The sequence below is a fragment of the Phalacrocorax carbo genome, chromosome 1 (genome assembly GCF_963921805.1).
Source record: "Phalacrocorax carbo chromosome 1, bPhaCar2.1, whole genome shotgun sequence".
Taxonomy (NCBI): Eukaryota; Metazoa; Chordata; class Aves; order Suliformes; family Phalacrocoracidae; genus Phalacrocorax; species Phalacrocorax carbo.
The window spans coordinates 7,830,816-7,856,503 of record NC_087513.1 but is presented as its reverse complement, the minus strand read 5'-3'; the positions used below and the strand labels follow the sequence as shown (position 1 = coordinate 7,856,503).

The 25,688-nt window shown below is 43.6% G+C and overlaps 1 protein-coding gene across 6 annotated transcripts; it reads right to left on the bottom strand.

Moving 5' to 3' along the window:
• Nucleotides 1–5,462: 5,462 nt before the first annotated feature.
• OPTN (optineurin) lies at nucleotides 5,463–25,669 on the bottom strand. 6 transcript variants are annotated; one of them, XM_064443091.1, is made up of 14 exons: nucleotides 25,649–25,669; nucleotides 24,563–24,742; nucleotides 22,545–22,747; nucleotides 19,747–19,902; nucleotides 18,276–18,352; nucleotides 16,035–16,169; nucleotides 14,812–14,896; nucleotides 11,273–11,388; nucleotides 10,445–10,594; nucleotides 9,311–9,404; nucleotides 8,492–8,650; nucleotides 7,672–7,802; nucleotides 6,650–6,729; nucleotides 5,463–6,418 (listed from the first exon to the last, which is right to left on the bottom strand). In XM_064443091.1, exons 2-14 carry the CDS (start codon nucleotides 24,726–24,728, stop codon nucleotides 6,297–6,299), a joined length of 1,674 nt encoding a protein of 557 aa, XP_064299161.1. In that variant the 5' UTR covers nucleotides 24,729–24,742; nucleotides 25,649–25,669; the 3' UTR covers nucleotides 5,463–6,296. The 6 variants fall into 6 exon arrangements, with proteins under 6 accessions (XP_064299161.1, XP_064299153.1, XP_064299171.1 ...); XM_064443083.1 differs by lacking the exon at nucleotides 25,649–25,669 and adding an exon at nucleotides 25,495–25,635; XM_064443101.1 differs by lacking the exon at nucleotides 25,649–25,669 and adding an exon at nucleotides 25,528–25,606.
• Nucleotides 25,670–25,688: the final 19 nt, after the last annotated feature.

Genomic DNA, 25,688 nt, shown 5'->3' with positions numbered 1-25,688 from the left:
GTGGTGGAGCCTTGGAACAGGCTCCCCAGGGAGGCATCACGGCACCAGCCTGGCGATATTCAAGAAGCACTTGGACAAGGCCCTCAGAGACATGGTGTGAATTTGGGGCTGTCCTGTGCAGGGACAGGAGCTGGACTCGATGATCCTTGTGGGTCCCTTCCAGCTCAGGACATTCTATGCCATTGTTATATGCCTCGGTGGAGCTGCATGAGGTATCATGGCTTGTCACCTGGGGTAGTCCCATGGCAGGAGGCCTGGGTCCACACAGTGCTGTGCCTGTTTGCTCTGGGTGAGCCCACTTGAGCTGTGAAGAACTGCCTGTGTTTGGTCAGAGTGGCTTCTGAGAGTGGTTACAGCGGGTGCCATAGTCGTTGAATAACCTTAATAATTTCAGCACTTGTGTTAAGGCAGCAAGTTCAAACCCAGGTATTACCATGTGCAGTTGACAGGATTTTGTAGTCCAGTTAAGTATTTCTTTGGTACAAACAGGTATGATTCTGTGAAAAATAGTATTTCTAAAAATGTACAAGCTCATTGCTCTAGTCCCTTTCCCATTGCATCAATTACATGCAGAAATTTCCCCCAAAACAGAAAGATTTGAGCTCAGATCCAAAGGCTCTTGCACTAAATACACCTTACAAGATGATACACAAAGAGAGGATGTCTCTGGTATTTAAAGGCCAATGGTAGCAGTACTGGATTAGGAAAGATAAATTAAGGACAGAAGTTCTGTGGTAGCTGAAGGAATGAAGACGTTCCAGCAGATGGCAGGAAAAAACTCAAGAGAGAAATGCTCCACTGAGGAGTTGAAATGCTCTGCTGAACAGTTGTCCACCAAGCTTTCCAGCACAAGTCATATTAGGCTCTCTTGTTTTCGGGTTTTCTCCCAGAAACCACATGCCTAGCCCAGGCATGCTGGGCTAACTCATTCTGGATGCATCTGCCTGCGTGGTGCTCATGCAAAGGTGTTTCAGGGGAGCTGGAGCTGGGGAGGAGCATGTGGGTGCTGAGGGCCTGAGCAGGTTCCTCGGTGTTGCTGCTCATCCACGGTGGAAGCAGGGAAACACTTTGCGGCCCATCTGAGCATGGGCATGAATCCATGGGCAGGCATCAGGATACTATTTTTTTCATATTTTCCCTCCCTCTGGCTGCTAATTGCCAGTGTGACCCAGGCTAATCACAGAGCATCACCAGTTTCCCCTTACTCTCCATCTAACTGGAGTAATGATGGCTTGCCCGCTCCTGTGACTTGAAGTCTGCAAATCCAGAGATACCTTCCTGCTTACAAACCTCAAGCCCACCCCACAGAACTGTTCTGGCCCCTTCCCAGTCTGGATTTTAAACCTGAATGAAACGCTTCTGGCTCCTGTTTTACCTTGAGTCAGGGTACTGATAGTGAGACATGCTGCTGCACCAGGAATGTCCTTTGTTAAAAACAGGAATGGGTGGACAAGTAGTATTTCGTGGACACGTAGCATCTGGTCACTTTAAAACACAAATACATTTTCTCTTATCCTTCATCTAAGGGAAAACAATGGGAACGTGCTCTTAAACCTGTGCTAATGAGCATCTGCTGGCTGTGGCCACCTGCCACCATAGCTTGTCTGTCCTCTGGACTGCAGTTGATGATGACAACAACAGACAACTAATACTCCCTTTGTATCAACAGGTTTCAGTGTAGCGTGGTTTTATTCTTTGCAGTTCTTTGTCCCTCCTGATTTGCACTATTAGACATAGTATCGTATCTTTCTATGAAGACCTACTTCAGCTAATGCCTATGTCTTCCTGTTAGTATTCCAGTGCTAAGATCCCTTCTCTTTCTGATGCCTCTTAAAATGATTAACTTTGCCTTGATGGATGCATAAGTAATTCCTCCTTTAGCCTTTCACATTGATTTTCTGTGTTTTCATTAAGGTTAATGCTCCTCGGATGAAATCAGCTCTGTTACTGTTCTATTAGTTTGATTTTGGCCTAGTAGTGTTTCCATCAGATTTTGATCATTGCAGAATCCTTAACTATCACAAAGCTCCCGTAATAAAATTGGATTCAGGGAAAAAAGCCCATAAATCCTACTGTTGCAAGGAACCAATTAAAAGCCAGTAAGAGATTGCATCTACTGGGAGTACTTGTAATTGATGAAGAAGGTTGCAGCCAAGCTGATTCATAACAGATTTCGGTCAGTTCTTGCATCACCTGAAATTATGGATGAAGCTGTGTGAGAACATGAGCTACAGCTAACAGAAAACAAGAATGCAGAGTCTACAAGAGGTAATTAGAACAACAGTGACAACCAGCAAAACAAAAGCAGCTCCTCACTTTAATTACAAGGGCAAAAAAGGGATTGTTTTTTCCGGTATTGGTAGCTGAGCATTCACTGATGGCATGACATGAAAAATACACTGCAGGAATATTTTATTTAGCTCAAGAAACATCTGCAGGTATTTTTCTTGTGTATACTTTAAGAATATTCATCTCCTGAGAGTGAAATGTAAATCTTAAACTATTGAGGCCTCTGTTTTGAATTAATCAGCTTTAGACTAGTTTCCATTTCAGGTTTGAAGCAAAATATTGAGTAAAATACTGAGTCACCAAACTTTTTATTTCTAATTCCACTGTTGATCTGTTCAGTGTGTTTCTTCCTCTGTGATTTAGACCTTTACCCACAGGACAATTTGGAGAAGCACTTATTTGTGGAAGTAGGCTGACAGGAGGATTTGTCACGTACAAGTACAAACATCTGCTGTATCTCTGCCCATTCAGCTGTGGTATCCAACATCCCTAAGGCTTTCTCCTATAGAGCTGTTCCATTCTCCTTTGCAAACATCACAAGATGACAGACTATTTGTATGAATTTTGCTGCATAAGCATCTCTCTCTCACGGGTTGTACCATCCTTTTAACGTTCAGAACTTTGGGGTACAGAAGCACGTTGGTCAGCTACATGTGACCTGATCTTTGCCTTCATTTGGAAGGAAAGCATTCCTGCCCCTGTACCCGGAAAGCTGCTCTGCTGCTCTCAATTAGCCGTTGCTGATGGACAGCAGCAATGCTTGGACTTGTACCACAGCTGCTTCTCCTTGAGAATGGTCTGCGTTACCTCGTCTGAAGCTGGGGGCCCAGTGGAGTTTTCCGTGTACCCTCTTATGCTGCAACAACCACCCCCAAACCAGAACCCCTCTTTGAGGTGCATGAATGTGCCCTTTCTCCTCACCAAAGCACTGAGCTGCGATCTTCTCATAGACCCTGTGGGCACAGGGGAAAGAGGACAAGCAATGACAAAAATGGATGCTTTCTTTTAGCTAATCTCTCTCAAAATTGGAATTCAGTGTTTCTGGAAGTGAAACCCCTCCATGAAGTAAGTCAGCAGTAAAGGCCACGGACCAGCTGCTGTCAGTCATAGAACAGTCTCGTATTTGTATAGACGGCTGACAAGAGCTCACAAGCCACGCCACAGAGGGCGAGCACATGACTCCCTTGCCCATGCAACACGCCAGTGGGGGTGTCAGATGTGTGAGGAGACGTGTTTGAACAAGGGTCTTACCTCCCTGGGGTAGTGCTTGTGGGGAGGGACTGCCCGTTTGTCACTCAGCAGCAACAGTTGCTTTCTCCATGTCTGGTGTACATGTAAACTGAAAAACCCCCGATTTTAGGACTAAAACCATTGCTAATTGTAGTCATATCATAACTTGTCCTGACATTTAAGACCTTTCAAGACATATTCTAACCGAATTGTATTATGTGATTATCTGCCTAACAGGTATGGAAGTAGCTGCTCTTTTCAAATGAAAAAAGATTGCGTTGATGGAGATCTGTTAAGCCCTGAACTCCCCTTACTCTGTCCCACCTTCTTTGCCCCTCACCTGGTTTACTAAATCTAATGCTATTTCCCCTATCTCCTGCAATGGGACACGGTAAATACTGTCATCGTAGCTGTCACTTCTCTGTTCACAAATTCCCACTTTGGACTACTCAAAACCCACCTGGTGAGTAACTAATGTTACGGTGGTCTTTTACCCCTATTTGCTATGTCCTGAGAAGAATTCATGTCCCCTTTATTAAATATACTTTTTTACCATCCTATTAGACTAATGCTGAAAAGCAAGTATTTTGATCAGACTGCACAATAGTAGCAGTTTATGATGACTGTGGCACAATCCTAATGGAACTGGATACACAAAGCAAGTCAATCACTTCCACTCTCAATAGTTCTGTAGGAAGCTTATGATCCACACAGTCCCTCGGGGATTTTAGGTGACCCTCTCCACAAAAGACATTTCCCTCTGCATTAGACATTTCTTTCTGCATTAGGAAAATGCAATTGCCTAAAACCCGGAGATGCAAATTCCTGCTCTCTTGCTTTTAATCCCAAACAACGAGATAAGCGCATGCTATGGTTAGTTGGGGATCAGAGCACTGTTTTTTGTTAAAATCATTACAAATGTACAAAAACTAATTACAATTGCATTTTGTTATAGTTTTGCCCTTTACATAAACCTACTCCAGCATAGCTGCTTTAGTTATAAATGCAGTTTCTCTTGCATTTTATCTTCCAGAAGTCCAAGCATTTCTACAGATGACACTGCCTATATATGAAGGAGGATTCAGGCTTCCCAACTCTGGCAACCCAACACCTCCGAGACCAGGACACTGTAATGTCACATCAGAAAACACTCAGCCTTGTTAAAATGTGAACTTTGAAGTGGACGTGTGAGCCAAGAAGTAACAAATTGATATGAAAAATAAAATGTTGAACTTCCATATTCAGGTTAGGTGATCATCCCACTCCGTTCCTTTTGAACACCCAGCTCACAGCTCTGGCAATCAGAATGAACCGACTGGGCACACCCGGACCTTGCTGGTGCCCCTCAGCGAGCCTAACAGACCTACCACAGAGCAAGATAGTAAGATTTAACTATGGGGCTGTCATAAGTCCTGACATATTTGCTTCCAGAAATTCATTTTTGAACAGTGGGGTAGGCGGGGGGGGGAAATCTTTCCCCACACCAAGGTTGGCAGATGAGTCCAAAACCGCCTGGAGGCTTCCTTCCGACTGGGTAGCACCAAAGTGACCAACATGTTCGCTTCTTCAGTAGGAAGATGATGCCGTAAAGGGACACCATTTTGGCTGCTCAAAGGTTTTCATGCATCTCTTACTTCCCTTCCCTGCCACTTTCCGACAGTGCAAACATTAGCTATTTGCAAAAGACATGAAACTCCCTATTTGTACAGATCCCAGTAATCTGCTCAAGTTGTTTCCCGCTATTCATGCTGGTCCGTATTTTGTTAAGAGTTGGTGTTTTCCTCCCTCATGGAACGGCAAGTTAAGAACTGGTTTTGGTGGAGGATAAAAACACCAGTGAGGGCGAGAACAGATCTAATACACTATAGTTCGTGCCACATGACTTTTTCAGCCATAGGTATCTGCAATCCTGTTTCAACCTCCAAAGTATGCACAGGCATACATAATTTCATACTTGCTATAGATTTATTTTGAGCTGTGAAAATCCATTATACTCTTCTCTTTAAATTAGGTTACATCTGTCTCAGCTCCTTCTAGCACAATACTGTACAGGTTCAAATGAACTTATTATAATAAAGAAGAATCAACACAACAGCTTAAAAATGAACAGTTCTGTAAAATCAAGTGACTTCGGTATACCGGGAGCTACATATATCAGACCTAAATGATCTGTTTTAAACCTTACCCACATCTGGCTAAAGCAAGAAGTTACATAAGCCATCAAAAATTTAACACCAGATTATATGGTCACAAGGGCAGCAATAAAACTGCCATCTAGAGAAAGAGGAGGGTTCATTTCAAATGCTTGATGAATACAGCACTACTCCGTTTTGCTGGAAGCTTCTCACGGCTTTTTTAATATATTAGTTTCCTCACATATAGTGTATGAGAGATGAAGTATTTACAGCCTCACAGTACTTTCACTGACAGCATACATCCCATCTCCCTTCTGACTTCAGTGATTCGGCCCCATTCTGCGGGCTAGCCATAACAGCAGAGCACATTAGGGGAATGTTCCTTAAAGATGCCATCGCAGCAGACACACTGGGAGTTCTTTAACACATCCATTCTGTTAACCCATAAAAATTCTTTTCATAAAGCAGATTAAAACAAGATTATTGATTACAGGGCAGGAGTTTTACCCTTTTCTCATTGAATTAATGAGAACCCCCCTGAAAACCTCCTTCATGTAGAGTTGAGCATTATTCAAACAGGAAGAAAAAAAAAGTATTTTTGGTAGGTGAAATTCCAGAAGATGAAGAATTGGAGGGCATCACTCAATTAATGCAGTCCATAACGTGAATCTGCAGCGTGTCCAGATCAGGTAGAATTTCTTCACATTTGGGACATGAATACATTGAGATATTCCGCTGCTCTGGCCAGTCTTGACTACCAGTTCCTGCAAGCAGAGAAGATAAGTGATTACTTGTTATATTACTTGGTTTTTTCACTCTTTTTGTGGAGTGGTTGAAAGAAGACTGGCAGCTTGCTCCTGACAGCCACAGGATCACGCTCTCTGCGACTACCCAGTTACCAGGATAGCCACAGGGGAGCTGGGGAGCTGCCTGCAGCCAAGCAAAGCTGTTTTAAACTGAACACAGCAGGGCCTGGCCCCATGAGCGCACAGTACCTCTTTGGACAAGGCGAGGTGAGTGTTCCCGATCTGGTGCCCTGGCTCCGTGGCGATTCTGCATCTCCGCCAGAGAGTTTCTGAGAATGAAAAAGTAAGTCAAGGGCTCTGAAAAAAATAAAAGACTAAGCAAAAGGTATCTTCCCTTTGTCTCCTGAAAATGAAAGAGGCTTCAAAATAAATCAAAGGATTTGTAAGTAAATCCTGCCAACTGGTCATGCATTTAGTTCACAACTACGGCTCAGGAACTGGACCTAGAAACACCACTGCTTTGTGAAATCATGCCAAGGTCCTGCTGAAATCAGGGTCAGACAGACAACACCTGCAGGACTTGGGCAGCGACACACCTAGGGATCTGGGGCACACTCTGGAAAACTCCAAGAACTCTGAGCTATTCACGGCAAACTGCAAATCGGATTAAAGTAGAAAAGCAAGTTATACCAGAAAAAGGGTTCAGTGCACAGTTAACGTGACATGTAGCTTGATTCTTCAAATTCTGGGTGCTCTTCTTCTACCCGTGGCTTCCACAAGATGCGTGGAGGACACATGGTTAATATTTCTTTTTTTCTCTTTTACAGCTAAAAGTGCTTAAATGGTGCAATTCCAGGGTATCACAGTACTTGAAACTACAGGTACTCACTTACCACTGCCACCTGGAGAAGCAGCAGATATCCCTGGCACACATGTAGCATGCTTAGCTGCAGATTCACCACTAAAATTGCGGCCAGAACCCAGAGAAATTCAAATAAATCAGCTGGGAAAATTTACCACGTATGATTCATCCAAAGTGAAATCATGCTAAGACACCCAAGAACTAACATGCCTCGCAGAGATTCTATCACAAAATTAAAATGAGAAGTCAGCCAACCTAATTTTTTTCCTCTTTTAAAATTCAAATTAACCAAGAAATAAATGTCTGCAAAGTTGTTTGCCTTTCTGAGATGCTAGCAAGAGAGTGGTGGCCAACTCAGCACACAGGGTAACAAGATAGTCCAAAGGCAGCTCAGCCAAAGTGTTCTCACCGGCCAAGATCTTCAAGGTTTTGCTGCTCTTTTAGCAGGTATGCCAGCTGAACAGCCAACTGCTCCTTCTCCTCATGGATCTTCTCTCTTGCTGCCCTCTCAGCATGGAAGTCAGAACAATAAACCTCCATCTGATCAGAGAAATGAAATGAAGCTGAGAACTTGCAACTTAGACTGAACTATAGTCATATACTATATGCCAAAATAACAAATCTGTATGGTAGCCTGCGTCCACAGCACCTACACACTGCAAAGTGAGGACCTGAACTACCTACAAGGTGAAGACTCAGTGGTTTCTGGATTCTGTATAAGATACTTCAAGTGTCTTATCTGGGACAGTGCTATTGCCCTCTGCTGTACAGAGGCAGAAATGAGGTATAAACAATCAGTGAGGAGGTGACTGGATTGATGACACAGACAAATCTGTGGCACAGATGGTGGAACCATGCCAAGATGTCAGCTCTTTGCCTTAAATCTAAGGCAGGCCCTTTTTAGTCACTGTTTACACATACTAGTTTGAATAAAATTATCCTTAAAACATATGCAGCGATTCTTAAGACAGTGGTTTTAAATACACAAACACATCTATTCCCAGCTTTTGTTTGTTGTGCCAGACTCCAGCATACACAGTTCCTCCTACAGAACCGTAGGATATGGTGGTAAAGGCTCTGCAGGGATATGCAAGGCAGGCCGAGTAGGGGAATTATGCTTTGGAATTGAGGAAACACATATTCAGTGTTCCAGGGTGAGCCATTAAATAGCTCCTCCTGGTTTCCGAATGTTGCCTAGGGGAACCAGCTGATTTCAGAACAGCTGATACCTGAGCTCGGAGAACAGCCATGGTTTCAAGGTCCTCCTCTTGCTTAGCAATAATCTGCTTCATTTCATCTATCTGGAGCTGCTTTGCAGCAAGGGCTTGTTCTGCCAACTCCACCTTTGCATTCAGTTGTTCCACCACGACTTTATCCACTCTGTCCAGCTGCAAGGAAAAACTACGGTTATAAGATGAACTCAGAAGATCACACTGCTTGAAGTAAAAGTTTGCTTCTTACTCCTGCCCTTGGAAAAGCTTCCAGTTTTGGTCATCAAAGGCACTTGAACTAAGACAGCAACGGTGACTGATATTTTAAAGATTAGTTTCGAGCTTTCAAACTACATTGTATCAAGGTAAAAGAGAACTCCTTAACAGACAATGCAAAGGACGTTTTCCCACATTCAAAAATTATACAGAAGAATCTGGCACTTCCATGGAGCCTCAGTTATGAACAAGAAAGACTTCCCTGTGGCAGGCATTCTGTTTAAGATTAAAACAGTGTTTAGAGGTCTACCTTCCCATATTTACAAATCATGCTGCAGGAACACCTATATGCCTTTGCATGTCACTGATCTCCAAGGACTGGACTCCATACTGCACTGCAGATTAGACCTTATCTAGAAACCACCATGGAAGTACTGGCATGTGGATAAAGTTTTCTACAATTGACAGCAGAGGATGTATGTTTATCAGAGCAATGCTGCTATGTTGCACGCAATATTATGTGGAAGGGATGACAGTTGTTTCCTGCCCGAATCTCTTCTTAAACACATTCTCCCCTTCCTGCTCCCCCCTAATTAATTATTCTTCTTGTAATGAGTTTACCTCTTTGAGTTTCATTTCATCGATTGTTTTCATTGCCTCAGTGAGTTCAGGAAGGAGTTTGCTGTATGTGTCCTGCAAGCTACTAAATCTTGCCCTGTTTATGACAAGAAAAGAGGTGACAGTTTGAAACACTTAAAAATTCTTTGAAATCTAAATAATCTGTTAGAATCTAGAAAAAAAACCCCACAACCAGCTCCTTGAAAATGAATCCGCATTTCTGATGAGAAAAAGATCATGCTCCACGTCTCAACACCTCTCTTCCAATGAGTTGTGTGCTGCTCTGTCCATGGACTGAGTCCAAACAAATGTACTTACTGATCGTCTGCATTTCAGATTGAAGAATCTATCACCCAGTATTTTTATATGAAGCTCACAAATTCTGTCCAAAATGTAACGCCTCTCTTAGGAAAACATCCAAGTCTTGACTCAGAGACTTCAAGTAAAGGAGAATTCACCAGAAGGGCCGGACACAGACTCCAAAGGTAATAAGCATCTTCTCCAGCAGCTGAAGACAGGTCCTTCAGGCAGTTCAGCCTCTCTGTACAGCTTGGACTGACATTTTCACTCTCCTTACATGGATTGCACGTGAAAGGGAGGGGGGAGCCAGAGCAGACAGTGAGTCTCTTCACCTCAGCTTCACTGCATACCTACCTCTCTTAATTGCAAATGTATTGTAGAGACCATAGACCTCATTAACATCGCTGTCTCATCATTGTCCCCACCTGACTTGTCCCTACCCTCCAAGCTGTGGATGCATTCACCCCTGCTAATCACTGGGGCAGCTGTTGTTGCTTTTCTGCTTCCTCTGCTTGTATATTATACCTGACCCTATTCTGTCTTTAACTTCAGGACAAAAGGAAGATACAAGTCAGAGCTTGCAGCTCGAATTTTCCTAAGTGAGGCGTTCACTAGACAAAAGGATACAGTTTGGGCCTGATGTGGAGACTCTGGATTCAAAGTGACACTGAGGTGAATGCCTGTTTCTAGTTCAGACTCTACAAACATAACATGGTTCCAAAGGGTGCAGAACACAAAACCTGTATTTCACATTAGATTCCCTTTGGCCAGGTTCCCTTGGACTTCTCTTCCTCACCTACAATATCTCCCTGAAAGATAAAACCAAGCCATACTCACTTTTCTTCATGTGTCTTGGCTTGTTCCAGCTTGACCTCTGCCTGCATGCTCTCCACCTGAAGTTCCAGCTTCTTGACGGTGTATATTAGCTGCTCCTTCTCCTCCAATTCTGATGCAGCAGCCAGGCTTTTTCTTTCCAGTACTTGGCACCTGACAGAACAAGGAGAAAAGCTTGATCTCTCCTCTTTGCCTTTTCCTGACAGAATTGGCACACTAGGCATAATACAAAAAGAATCTTTGTGTGGTTCACTTTAAAGGCTTATTTTGATGAAGAATGAGGAAAGACAAAAATCAATCTCTGCACAACCATCAGAAACCAGAGTTTCTGAAACCAACACGTACCTTCTTACTATTATGAATCTCAAAGAACTGTAATTTGACACAAAACTAAGCAACTAAAGTGAGGGTCTTGTAACACTTTTTATAACCTACACAGCTGGTCTTCAAAAGCACAGACAGTTCATGTGAAAAGGGTCATAACTAGGTCCCTTAGCTTCCTCCCCTAAGACTAGAACAGCGGTTGATTATGTGAAGCAGAAGGCAGGAAAGATTTGCCTTTACATCAGGAAGGGTTAAAATCCAAATCTTAAAATTCAAGGCACTAGGGTTCTATTCATAGAACTAGGTCGGCAGCTCAGATTTTCTGACAATTACTGTATTTCTGTACTTTCATCTCCACTTACAAAGAAGTAGCAAACTTTTATAGCATTTATATGAAACAGATATTTAAGTTGATATTGGTAGTGCTGATGAGTTTCCCAAGGTGGGAGTTGTCACACAAATATATACTGGGTGTCACAGCAGACCTTTTGTTCCTCTGAACCTTACTTTTCTTGAAGCTTCTTCTGAATCAATTCTGCTTCTTTTAACTTCTCATGGGCTTCCTGAAGCTCTTTAAACAGAGCACAGACTTGCAAATTCAGGGTTTCTACTTCACTGCCAACCTTTTAGAAAAGAATAAGGAAAATTATATACTGACAATTCAAAATAGGAAATTTGCTGGCTAACTAAGAGATCTAACTAGGAAGTATCATTCTTTTAGAAAGAACAGCATAAGTCAATATGTACCGGTACACTCTGTACTCAAATAAGGCCCCGTCCCCAAGGCTTCACAATTACCGATTATTCCAAAATACGGCAGAATCCCATTTTGTTGTAACACTTTCATAAAATCCAGGTGACTCAAGACAACACTATTACTGACTTTCCAATGTTGGCTAGAATGCACCTCATGCAGATGGGAAACACACCTACATTTTCTTTCTCAGAGTTTACAATTTAAAACCACTCATAAGCAAAGCAGGCAGACTTTGTGTTCCTGCCGCTCCTCTAAGCAATAGTTATGCTCTGTCCAGGAAACATAAACAAACCATCTAACCCTAGGTAGGCTTCCAGTCTGCTAGCATCAGCGAGCTCTTCTGAAAGAGGTGTGATGGCAGATGTAGAACAGAAGCAGCAGTTTGGAAGTAGACGAGGCAGGCTATAACCTTAGACTTTCTCCTCCCAGTTATATCCTGCTCTGGGATTACCCCTTTCATTCCAGTTTCCTCCTTTCTTGTTTTGTACAGAAAGCGGAGAATGCGCAAGGTTTTATGCATCGTTATTTATTTCAGTTACACACAAAACTCCTCCAGCCAAATGGCTCTCTCCTTACACACACCAGCCTCTCCCACGCCACATGCGTCCACAGGACTGGAAGGCTTCAGCTCTTGACTTTTTGAAGGAGAAAATACAACCCCAGATGGTAACTCCAATACCATTCATTCATGAATCAACTTTGCAAACCAAGAATAAAATTATTCCTAGTAAAACTGTAATCAGTTTTGTTGCAAGTCCATGGCCCTCTCATTTGGGCTTTCAACCACAGGAAGATCACTTAAGGATCCTAAAGACAGGCAAAAAGCTGGAGGAGGAAAGAAACAGCAGTTGTGTTCTCCTCCCACCCAAGACACAAAGGACACATGAGAGTTTCAATTCTTACAATATATACCCACACTCTAGAAGACATAAAACCTTTGACTCCTGCTGGTTTGTAGTCTCTGGAGGTACATCCTGGAGCTTTCCTAAAGAAACATCTGAAACTCATCATCCTGCTAACATCAGTTTAATTGTCCCTAGTACTGTAATTTTCATTGATAATGTCTTATCTCATCAAATGCAAGGAAAGTCTCCAGTCCAGCTCGGGAATGAGCTGGGAGGCTGTGGCTAGAAAGATACTGGGGGTATCAAGAGCATGCTGCTGTCCTATTTCCTTGAATAAAAGCTCCAGTTTTCTAACAGGGAAAGTCCACCACTTCCCCAGGCAACTGATGCAATAGAAGTTGTTAATCTGTGATGACCTGTGAAGACTTCCAGCTTTCATCTCAGAGCAGAAGTGTGGAACACAGCCAGTGTGACTGAGAGGCGGACAGAACACAGTTGTCTACTGACAGATGTTGCTGAGAGTACCCTCCACAAGCTGCCCAAGTTAATATCATTCACAAGTTGCACCAAGCAAAAGGGACTGAATATAATGGTGTAAACACAAAGCATGTTGCACTATATTTTTTCTATCTCAGAAGCAAAAAGAGATTGTTCTTCTACCATCACAGATGCAAAACAAGCCACAAAATTATTTTATGCAGCAATCCAACTAATCCAATCATAGCCACAGATGCAAGCACCGATTTGTGTAAGGTGACGGAATTTCAATTTGCAGAAAACTAGATGTCAGTAGAAATTGCCTTAACAGAAAACATGTCAACAAATGAAGCCATATATCACTGGCGAGAATGTGACTTCTAATAAAACTGGAGCGTGAATTCTTGGTCCCTGGTGAAAGCCATCATAATTCAAGATATTTTACTTAATTTGAACACAATCAATTGATGCAAGTCTGGCAGCCTCGCTGAAAGAAAAGGCCAACCCAGCTCAGAAATTCCCACTGCACAGTACAGACTCTCTCTCCCAAACACTAATTTTTATTAGCCTGCCCAGGAACAGAGCAACACCTAAATCATAGCCTCCAGGATCTCTGCATCTGGGAAGCTTGCAAGCAGCCTCCCAGGGAAGGCAGAGCAATAACGGCAGTGGTGCTTTAAGATGACTTGTCTCAGGAAGCCTGGCTGAGGTTAGCGTCCAGCTGCTGTTTGGCAGAGGAGGTGCTCCAGCCTCTTCTCCCCCAGCCACTTCTCATTCAGCAACAGCCAAAGCAGGTTTGAAAAACTTTTCCTTCTCTCCCAGGATGTCTTCAAATGCAGAGCCCTCGAATGGTCTACACTGCACCCCCGCATTGTTTCATTAAAGATCAACATTTTACAACAGGGGGAGATCACATGAGCTCCGCTGACAAGAGCCCCCTGAAGAAACCCAACAGCATATAACTGGAAACGAGTGCCATCACAAGGATCTCTCTACGCTGACCTCAGTATTGGTACTTAGATGAGGAGCATCTGGCTCAAGCTGTAACTCAGGCAAAGTTGAGATAAAAATACTGGAAAGAATTAACTAAGACATCATCTGCTTTCCTTTGAAAGGACATTTCTTGGCCTGACCACAAACTGGTCTTGTTTAACCAAGCCAGCCCTGCCCTAAAATACTTGTCCTGGCCTTCAGAAGGGCACAGGTCTCCAGCAGGTCCCACAGCATATTTGCTATCCCCATGCAGCGCCTCGGATAACCCACACTGCTTCATATACAGGCATTCTTAGCTGCCTTGTATTATGCAGCTGCACTGAACCTGGATGGATCCCCACTGCTATGGGAGATTACAAGCTTACCTCACATACAGATGCCTACAACAGTAGGCACGTGAATGTAGGTGCCTGAATCTGGAGCTGAATCCCAACCCCAACATCCATTCAAACTCTTAATTGAAAGCATCAGGACTGTTTGCCTGGAACTGCATCTCAATCCAAGATAGTTATGTCCTACCATTGTAATACATCTCATGAAAAACATCAAAAAAAAACCCAAACCCAAACCAGGTGCCATATGCGCTCCACATCTAAAGTCTGTCTTACAGTATGCTGTCATTGGATTCTGGTCCAAAAGCTGACCTAGTCAGCAGTGAGGAAAATGACCCAGTCTAGAAGACTTTCTAGAACTAGAAATGACTGCATCTCTGTTTAGTGGGCACGGCCAAGGCAATGGGGAATTCCTGCTTCCCCAATTCTTGCCCACTTATCTCACCCCTTTTCCATGGCTGGTGCAATTTGGAACCACCTCTAAGATATGGATTGGAGAGTTCAAAATTCACTTCCATGCTCTGTGCAGGATATCTGCCCCTTGCTCCCTGAGTGCAAGTGGAAATCTAGGCCCTGAGGTTGTTAGCCTCAACAAGTAAGCGTCATGTTGTTAAATCTCAGCTCAGGAGGATGGGTACTTACAGCCTCTGAACTCTCCTCTGCTTCCTGTTCAGTCTGTGTCCCACTCTCCAGGCAGTTGCTGGTTTCCTTCTCCAGCTTTGACAGTCTGGAAAACAGAAGGATCCAACAATAATGGATTTGGCCTATATTTAAACTGAGATTGTGACCATTCAAGGATTTCATGCAAGTGACTTACTCTCTAACATCACAGTCACAAATTAGTCACAGAATTGAAAGCATGGACATGCAGGAAAGCCTGCACAATCATGGGGATTCCTGAAGAACACAGGACACCCAGCATGCATAAGTAATTAAAATGGATCTGTAAGTCTACAGGTGTGGTGAATGGCAGTGACATTCAGTCCACAGTGATCGACCTTTGGCACAGTCCAAAATTGCTAACCTTTGGAAATGGCTCGGTCTGTTCACTGAATCCAGTCATTAATATTGCCTTTATTTTTCTTTGGTATTTTCAGAGGCCGAGATTTCCAAGAATTATTTGGCTACAGCTCATTACATCTTCTAGAAAGACCATGTAGAAGCAATTACTGTGACACCAACCTTTCATAGTTGATGTGTCCAGGAAGTCTTACTCTGCCTCTGCAAAGTGGGGCTTTGCAACAGCTACTGCTTAGGCAATTTCCCACACCTGAACAGTCACACCGATTTATACCAGTACAACTGAGCTGAGATGGACCCTCACGCAGGTCTCACTGGAAAAACTCTCTCTTAGCCAAGTTTGGTATTAAGCTTATTTTAGACATTTCTAAGGAGCTTTTCCAAGCTCACACATTGCTAAAGGTAGCCTGCCAATATCACGAAGAGGACTGTAATCCCTGTTTTATACATAGTGATTTGCTTAAGGCCCCACATGCCGATGAGTCATACAAAACCAAATCACTGTGGAGGAGTGAGTGGAGAGAACATCTTCAACTAGTTATCATATCATTCTGACATAATCTGGGCAAAGTTCGAACCCAAGAGGAAACGGGTAATTTGTCTTGATCTGTGGTGCTATAGGAAATAATAGTAAAACATGGAAACTCTTTTGCCCACAGAAGAAAACCTGTGGTTTATCCCTATAAGGACTCCCACAAAAATAAGTTATTACTAGGGAGTGCTTGGGAAATGCCCCATCCAGGTCACACTGATATTTCAGCCTGTCTCTATCAGCCACAGACTTGGTAACTGCAGCAGCCCTGAAACAAAACACCTCCAAATGTTACAGTGCACCTACTTCATACCTCTCTTTGTGATCCCACAGCTCCTTCTCAAGTTTTTCCCTCCTCTGAGTTTCATTTCTAAGGCAGCAGAGCAGCTGGCTCACAGTTAGCTCCTCAGACTCCAAATTCTTCGATTCATCTGCAGGCTTGCTCCTGCTTCAAACCAAACCAGAAGTAAGTAACAACAGCTACGACTGTACTAGGGCACTGCCTTATCCCTAGTTCTGGGACCAGTCTGAGGCCACCGTTTCACACAGTGCTAAAAACCAACGTTCTGGGCAAAGGGCTCATTCCCAAGAGCGAAGACCTGCCCACAAGCTGCTGGCCACAGTCCCTGTGTGTGCAAATGCAGTCCTTGCTTTGTGCAGTGCCAGACAGACCCTGTCAAGCTGGGGGAACGCTTTAGCAGTTAAGCAAGGAAATCAAAAGCAGTCAAGACAATACAAAACCCAGTGCATTTATTCTGACCTACTGTGCCGTCCCTTCTGCAAAGTGCTGCTGTCTGCTCCCAAAATAACTTTTTTTTCTCAGGGAAACATGCAACATTTCTTATCTCTCTCTCATTCCTTTCCAGGAAAAGAAGGCATGTTTCACCAAAAATGGTCATCAGAAATTGATGTTTTTCCAGAAAAAAATCTCTTCAATATTTCACCTCCATCATGTTCTACAGTTCTTCTGAAAATTGCATTATGCTACTGTAAAAATTAACCAAAACAAATCCAAAACTCAGAAAAATAAGGTAAGTTAAATACTGTATTCCATTCCTTCCATTTTTATGTCCATCTAGAGAGAAAGTCAAAATTCCCTAACTATATGGTAAGATAGGCAGGTTATATATACTGCACACTTCAGAAGCTCAGCTGTAAAAGAGCACGTGCTTTTTATTTTGCTTTTGTAGTTCAGAACAGGAAGAAAAGCAAAGTACTCTGTGTGCTCCTGAGAACTAGAAATCTTTGGTGAGCAAAATTCAATACCCCAAGGACAGTGTTCTGCCAGGATATTTTAAGTAAATAACTTTTATCAGGGGATTTTTAGTGCACTGTTCTACTCTTACAGAAATAAACCTGTCCTGAGTGGATCACATTTCTCTGAACCTGTTAACAGCACCAGTCTAAAGTTTCAATGCTGCACAAAGACACGTGGTGACACAGGAAATATTTTAAGAGGTATATATACTCTGTTCTTGTAGATATGGCCCAGAGACTCATCAAAAGGTAAGCAAGTCCCACAGAGAATATCTTCTCGTAATCAGAGTGTTCTCACAAGGCACTGCTGACAAGCTGAATACTTGCAGCTCAGACTGTGGTGAGCAACTCTCTCAGTTTCATCCACAACCATAACGTCCCCCGCCCCCTTCAGCTTTGTAACTGCACACTGAGGGACAAGTTTTCTATGTCATTACATTAAAATGCTAATCCCCCTTGCAGTGACGTAGGGAGTGACTGGGGTTTAAGGGAAGACCTGTACATGGAGGACAGCTTTCCGGACTGCTATGGCCTTAGCACTTCCTATATTCTTTCCTTCCAAAAGCAAAAGCTACAAAGTAAATAAGGGAGTTCAGCCACAACCATCTGGCTGCTAAATTGGGCAGTATCCAAAACGGAAAGTTTAATAGTATCAGCTGTCTATGTCCATGAGGAGTAAAGGTTCAGCTAGGGGCAAGAAAGTCCCTTGTGCTCTCAAGCTGACGTAAAGATAAAATTCTGAGAGGTAACCTAAACAGAATGCTGGTATCTTAGGCCTAGTAACCTGAAAAATAAGGACCATGTTATTGCACTGTCCACCCCACCGTGACACACTTTATACCAACCACACACAAATGGAACAGACAGGGTTCAGTTCTGAAAGACTACAAGACCCTTGATTCTTACCAACATCATTATAATCACGTAGAGGGCAGATACTCTATTGGATGGTCTCCAGCAACTAGAAGGGAGGGAGTCCCTGCAACCTCTATCTTTGTCTTTTCTGTTTGGCCTCCCTTAAAAGCCTGGAAAGTTGGCAAATCAGCCTGTACATAAGTGCCTGGCCAAAAGGCCAGAATATGCACTCCCTCCTGTCAGTGTGTGAAAACTGGAGAGAAAAATGCCAAAGAGCTGAGGGTCTTTCTGACATGGTAGGAAGGGAGAGCTACTGCAACGGAGGGATGCAAGGCCACAGAAAAACCCAGGATTTTCTAGTGCATTCCTCATAAAAATAACTTCCCTCACATTGAAAACAAAACACATTGCAGAAATCTGTATCACACAAGAACCTACATACACGTATACACCAATGTTACTGGTCATTTCACCACTGTTCTCTTGATGTTCCTTTGCAGTTCTATTTATTTCTCCTTCCTAGGAAAGAAAAAACATGATTAGCTTGGTATTTGGACTAAGAAGGACACAGTTTTGTTTTCTCAAGTTAAGGAAGGAAACAAAACAGTGAAAACTACTATCTTGGTAATATAAATAAAACACAAAACTCCTACAGATCAGTTTCATTTTGGAAATTCTTAACTTAAAGACTTTATATGCCTTTTCCTTTGTCTCTTCCACACTGATCAGAGACAAGGACCAACAATGAGATTTGGTCTTCTTTCATCATCAAACTCCATGGCCACTCTCCCCTAAAAATGATGGGGCATCGCACAGCAACAGCCAACATCACTGCAGGTGACTTTAAATATAAGCCTAGAAACCACTATCCTGCCTCCCAAAAGAACCACACTCCTTTCCCCAATACAAAACTCACTCCTTGATCTTCACAGCCCAAAGGCGAATCTTTGTAGCAAAAAAAAAACCAAAATAGGAGAATGCATCCTTGAAGGTTTCCTACAGCCTGAACTTTTCTTCAACAACTCCAGAAAAGTTTTAATTAAATTCCCATCATTTCTGGTTGCACTCGTACTTTCCAGAGAGGGATCTGCTGTTAGCAGAGACCCACATTTCACATTTTGCCTGTGAAGATTTTTCAGATACAAGAGCAGCAGAAGAAGTAGATTTCTGTGCCTCTAGGGAACACTCTACAGCTTTGCACTTAGTTTTGTTTGCCCATGTCTCTACATATCTGTCAGTAGAAAGTGAGCCCCATTCTCAAAGGAACGCTCCCCTCTATGCAAAGGTGTTGCCCCTTAACAAAGCATAGTAGAGATGTTCCCATGAATTCCAACTAAGACTCTTAACATTCTGAACTAGTCCGAAGTCACCTGCTGGACCATGTTGTTTTTCCAGAGAATATTTTTAGTGTGATGGAGGCTACATACAAAATTAATTTACTTTCAGCATGAAAGTGGAAGGATGAAACTAAATTCCAAGTCCTTTACCGCTACACATCTTGTAACATGTAAGTGCTCCATGTTGAGAAATCTAAGAGACCACAGAATCACAGAATCATTTAGGTTGGAAAAGGCCTTTAAGATCATTGAGTCCACTGTGCAACTCCTCCAAAATCCGTTGTGCCTGTATCTTGTGTCACTGCTGTTGCTGGCAGTTTGCTGTTCCCTCTCAGAGGCATACATAATTTTCATTGGCATAGGCATAGACTCACTCTTTCTACTAGAGGAAACAGGGTGCTAAATACCTCACTGTAGAATGTCATCAAGTAAATATTGTCACCATAATTACACTCAGACCTGACTTCCTCATCATTTAGCCTGGTACGAGAATAATAGTTTGCAAAAAAAGGGACCGAGCTGGCACTGAGGTTTCTGGCCACAGATCACTGTGCTCTTTTTACTCCCCTCACTTACATTCATCCCAATTTCCACAAAGGAATCCTCTGCTGAGATGTTCAGCTTGACCTGCAGTTCTGAAATGATGGCTAGCAGATCTGCCTTCTCAGCCTGGAGCCGCTCCACCTGGGATTTCAGCTGCCTCACTTCCTTCTCGGGAGCCATGCAGCCCTCCTGGGGTAAACAAACCTGGCATTAGCCAACCAAAAGGAGACACCAACCAAGGAGCAGAGAGCCCGAACAGAACAATGGCATCCCACATCCCTCTTCTCTGTTTAGGTTTGCCTGGAAACACCTAGTGTACAGATCCCTAAACTATGCTTTAGTCCACTAGACAGAAAGAAGTCTAAACTGAGAAACCAAGTTAATCAAATGATGAGCATCATGCTTCTGGAAAACATGGGCCTGGTTCTCTGAATGCACAGATAATTAGGATGTAAATCTCTGCCTGAATCTATGCCTCTCACTACCACATAAGGTCTCAGCCAACCTACAGAATTATTGTATTTTTTTCACCCCTATCCTTACTCCTCTTTTCCCAAACCTGCCTAAGAATCTAGGGAGAAAAGACCAGTGGGCACAGAGCTTTTCCACACGCCCCACTTTCAGCCTTTCCCCACCATACAACTTCTCTGTACCCCATCTCCATGTATAAATCTCTCCCTGTATCCCTGACCTTCACACAAAGTCCTATATCCCTTCCACAAATCCTCTGTCCCTCAGAGATCCTCCCCAAACTTAATCTCTCCTTTCAATCATGACTGTCTCCTTCATCTTCTGCCTCCTCCCTTTCCCCAGGATCCTCAAAACCCTCTCTTAAGCCTCTACATAACCAGAAAGCCTAATTTTTTTTCCTCTCCTTTAGACACCTCTCCCCAGTATGAAATTTTCCCTGTGAGTTTATTTCTTCCTCATGCTGTAATCTGAGCCTTCCACCTCCCGGTAATGCCTTTATTACACCACATACCATCATTGCAAATTCTGGACAGTTCCTGGAGTCTGAATTACATTCTAATGTATCATTCATGCCAGATCTCCAAACTCTTGCTATGCCGACAGTGCCTCTCATCCCGCAGTACTGCCCCACCCACCTGACTTGCTGCTGTCTCTGATTTTGTGCTTAGGCTGTAAGAGGATGCAATTAGAGTCAGCTCCAGCGAAGAAGAGCGAGCTTTAGAGCAACCTGTGCTAACAGAGGTACAGTTTTCAGAGAAACCCTCCTATGAGTGCTGGTTTGTCACTAAGGGAGGCAACACTACATCTGTGATTTACTTTGGGTGAAGCAGAGATGTCACTTAACAGTAATAGTAAAACACAGAGATAAGAGAAATTATACTAATTTTAAATTTGTCTTTCTGTTAGAGGGATTTTTTTCATGCTCTTTCTAAAAAAAAAGAGAGAAAAAAATAAAATAGAACAGAAGTATTCAAGAGAGAAAGTCATTTTGGCTTAAATGACAGTCAACCTGAAAATCATGATCAGAAATGAAAATGTTGGTCTAAATTACAGTTATCACTGGGTGATAAAACTGCAATGAATCACAGAAGAACCAGTGCTTACTCTGTGAAGCTCTTGGAATGACATAATTAGAAGAGATTTATGTTGACTTATCCAGATGTTGGATTACTTAAGCAGGTTGGATCACTCTGTCAATAACATACTTTAAGCATTCGAAGTACAAGAAGTTCTAAAGCATGTAGAGAGAGAATAAATCCTCTACTTCCCCTTGAAAAACTATTCCAGATTGATGACTCTGAGTTTCCCTGACAATCCTGAAACGCAACTTTTAGCCTGTAAAGTAAAGATTGTGTAATGCTTACACAATTGCACTATTTACACATGACTCTCTTCCCCCTTGTAACTTCTGAACTCATTGGCTAGTTTTGATTTACATGCTGAAAAATTTCTTCCGTAAAATAGGCAGTCAGGAGAGGAAAGGAGAGTCTACTAGTGTTTCTGTTGAGAAAAAGGCTAATACACTCATCCTTCACCAGGCAACAGAGCATCTGTGTGGGTCCTGGCAGTACCAGATACCAGGACGCATCAGTTTGGCTCTGCATGAAACTGCTTGTTAAACCTCCCCTTTGCAAGACCATGTGGGACACAACACGGGTTTTGTTTTAATAGGCTTTGTCCACAGTTTTCTGTACTCCCTGCAAAATGTTGCCTGGCTACTAAGAGGTTGGCGGAGGCAGTGGAGGCCCCATGCCTAGAAACATGCTATCATTCTAAGCAATCACCAGCAGTGTTAGAAACGATGTGTTACAGAGCCAAAGGTAAGCCAGGGGGAAGAAGCTCAGTCAGGGCAGAAGTACAGATTTAATCTGACCTCAGTAAAAGAGTTTTCATGAGACGAGAATGATACAATAAAAATAGACAGCAGGTAATTGGGGTTTTTTTGCTTACATGTCAACTTCTCCCTGGAAACACAAATACAAAAGCAATTAAAAGATCATGAGACACAGATAATCTAAGGAGCAAAGGGAGGGATAAAGGCAACAGACACCCAACAGTAAACAAAATAAAGAATGAAAAGTTAGCAAGAAATGTTAATTTCTTATATCAAGACTGTTACTTATTATTGTTAATTAAATGTTAATAGTAATGTAAATTATCTCAGGTGTGGCACAATTTTCTGTTACTACACTCTGAGAAGCCTCACTTTATAAATTAAGTCAGGCCAAGACCTCTTGTTAGCTCATAACAATAAAAACTGAGAAGTTAACAGATCTCCAAATCTCCCAGTGTGATAAAAGGACTGAATGCTCTAGACTTCCAATTCAAACACGTGTCAATCCAACAAATTCCTTATTTACCATTTCAGCTCCTTCTTCTCTTTCCTTTAAGCTCTGAAGTTGTTGCTGTAGCTGTTCATTTTCAATGCACTTGTCTAGCAAGCACTGCTTGGCCTCCTTGAACTTTAACTCGTAAAATTCTCGCTCTTCTTTCTGCTTCTCTCGCCAGATGGAAAGTTCCTCATATCGGTCCTTCATAGCTTGGTTATGCAACTTCATGGCTTCTAAACGATAGCCAGAGACAAGACATTGATTCACATTAATACTCTGTCACTGAAACAGCAGATTTCCACTACACTAAGCTCAGCATTCTTCAGTATCAAGTGGGTTAGCAATAATTGGGTATGAAACGCGAACCTCCTTCTCACGTACCTTAAACACCAAACCAAAACTAAACTTATTACAGTCCGTTGGCACTATAATAAATAGCATTAAACCCACGGCTGAAATCACATACCCACACACTCTCACTTCTTGACTTATTCCTAAACCAAGAAGTACAAGCAAGAAGTATTGCTCACAAGAGGTAACTGATATCTTGCTGCATGTGTTATTTACATGATTAGCCCAAACAAAACTACTGAACTGAAATTCTGAAAGTACTGAGGCTCGGCAGGGAAAACAGTCATCCTAGACTGGTAAATTACTGCATGAAAACAGATGCTATCAAATCAAACATCTCAAATATGCCCAGCAATGCTCTACTTGAACATTTGGTTATGATTTGCTTGAAAGCATTGAAAAGCTACGCCCGACAACTTACAGCAAAGTCAGTTCCCCTGGGTGGGAAGTTGCAACGTCAGTATGTAACGACGTCAGTCTTACTATTGCAAAATGCTTAAAAGATTTTTAGGAAGAGTCAATGAAAGTATTTTGGACTTGTTTTTTTTAAAGCAATAAACTCAAATCCAGTTGCTTGAAAATTTTTTATACATCATATTTTCCAGTCCTGAAATCATATTATAAACTGCCAACAAATCTTTCAGATTATGTAAATAAATGCAGCTCTGGAGAATGATTCTGCAGGGTATGAGTTACAGCAGCTGTAAATATGCTTCCAAAACACTATATTATACGATATAGGACCTTTTGGCAAAATAGCAGAGGTACTTCTGGAAACAACTTTCCTGCCAGATACCCATGAGATGCCAAAGCAGAGAACTTGCACCAGGTCCAAAAATCATTCAGGTGGAATGTAAATCCTGATGTAAAATCACAGCACACAAGATCTGTGATGTCATGCTCCGCTGCCATATACACAGTGAGGTACCTCTGTCTTTTACACAGAAAATTCCCAGATCCCTTGGGTTTTGCTCTATCCATTTGAAAAAAAACCAAACTCAATCATATCTGACACCTAAACTCCTGGGATCCAGAAACAAATCTATCTCACCTGAAAGACCCAAATTATTACGTGTTTTCAGGAAAACAATAGAACCTTCCATGGCCACCACTTCTTTTTGAAGTACAGAAGGTGCTGCCACTTCTAAATGTTCATAATCGTTACTACACACGATGCAGGACAGCCTGCTACAATTCCCCTCTCTGCCCAAGAGGATGCAGCTCCCTTTGGAGAGCGTCCTAACCCAAACTGTTCTGGGCACTGGGCAGTACCCACCCCTCCTGATGCAGCAATAGCAAAATGCTAGTCTGTCTGCAATGGAGCTGCCCAACAGTCCTAAAATACAACCCAACAAAGCTTTTAGAGGTTAATGAGCAAGAGCATGTCACAGCAAGAGATTTTTTACCTCGCATCCTAAAATACACGGTGCTATACTGCTTATAATTCTAAAGCTAATAAGTCACCCAAACATCGGGCTGTTCTCCCCCTAATCTTCCATACTGATTCAGTTTGATCTGTCCCATCAAATTGGCCCTGCTACTTGCAGAGTCAATTACACAACTAATGCTACCCAGGTATAAAACGTTATCCAGCAAGGGCAAATGAGCACAGAATTCATGCTCATTGGGCAAAAAAAGCCCCGCAGAAGAGACTCAGGACTTTTTGCATTTCAAGACCAGTTCAGATGCACATTCACCTTTTAACTCATTGTTCTCAGTGATTAGTTCTTTCATCTGTTGTACCATCTCTTCTGGGGTGTAGGTACTAAGGGCAGGGGCGGCCATGCTGTCCATTCCGTTTTCCATTTTACTCCTGGGATGCTCTCCATTTTCAGCAGGACGGCTCTTCAACTTGCCGGACATCTCTGAAGCGTCTACTACAAGGTTTGCAAAGAGAAAACTCTCGATTTCTTACCTGATTAACGTTTATAAAGTAAACATAATCACACCTTTATTTTGTTAAGACAAGCACGCTACATATCTTCTTGTAACACACAGGCACCTTCCAACCCCTCAGCCCCCCACTACATCAGAGTATCCGTGAGCCTCCGTAACCCCTCACGGCAGTGCATGAAAAAGCACCTGATCCCCGAGACACCTCTCGGGCTAACCAGCCCTTCCTCGGGAAGGGCCCCCTCCCCTGGGAATGAAACAAGACCGCCGTCCCACCCGCTCTCCCCCCTTTCCCTCACGGGCCCCGGCCGTCGCGGTACGGTGTTTCGACAGGCCGGCAGCTCCCGGCCCCGAGGGGAGCGGGCTCCGCCGCCCGGCCCTGGCAGGGCCCGGGGCCCCGCCGCCTCCCGCCGCCCCGCCCGGCCTCAGCACACCCCGACGCTGCTTTTCATGCCGAGATCCCATTTCCGCTCATTTTTTAACTTTCATTTTCGCTTTCTTCTCCCCTTTCTCCTTCTCCACCGCACGCACCCGGCACCCCGCCGCGGTACCGGGGGAGGCTGAGGCGCCCGCACCCGCCTCTGCCCAGCCACGGCCGCTCCGTTCCCACCGCAGCGCCCCCCGCCCCCCCCCCCCCGCTACCACCCCCGGGCCGGGGGCGGCCTCCGGGAGCCGCAAACCGGCGTTTCCCCGCTTGCCCTCCCCCGGCGCGGCGCGGCCCGCCCCGCAGGCCCACCCCGCATCTGCCGAGTCACCGGGCGAGCCCGACCAAGGCGGACGCCGGGGAAACGGGCCGCCGCCCGCCGTCCCGTCCCGTCCCGCCGCGCCGGGCTCGGCTCAGGAGCTACCGCCTCCGCCCCCCGCCCCCCGCCCAGCGTTGCCCCGCTCACCCCCCTCACGGCGTGCCCATGGCGGCGGCGGCCCGGCTCA

Bases quoted from the DNA above. Each gene is read 5' to 3' on its own strand.
- OPTN (XM_064443083.1), bottom strand. The intron at 14,897-16,034 runs GTATGAAGTAGG...TCTGTTTTCCAG, and splicing joins CTGTGGGATCACAAAGAGAG to ACTGTCAAAGCTGGAGAAGG. The intron at 8,651-9,310 runs GTAAACTCATTA...TTTTCCTTGCAG, and splicing joins ATGAAATGAAACTCAAAGAG to CTGGACAGAGTGGATAAAGT.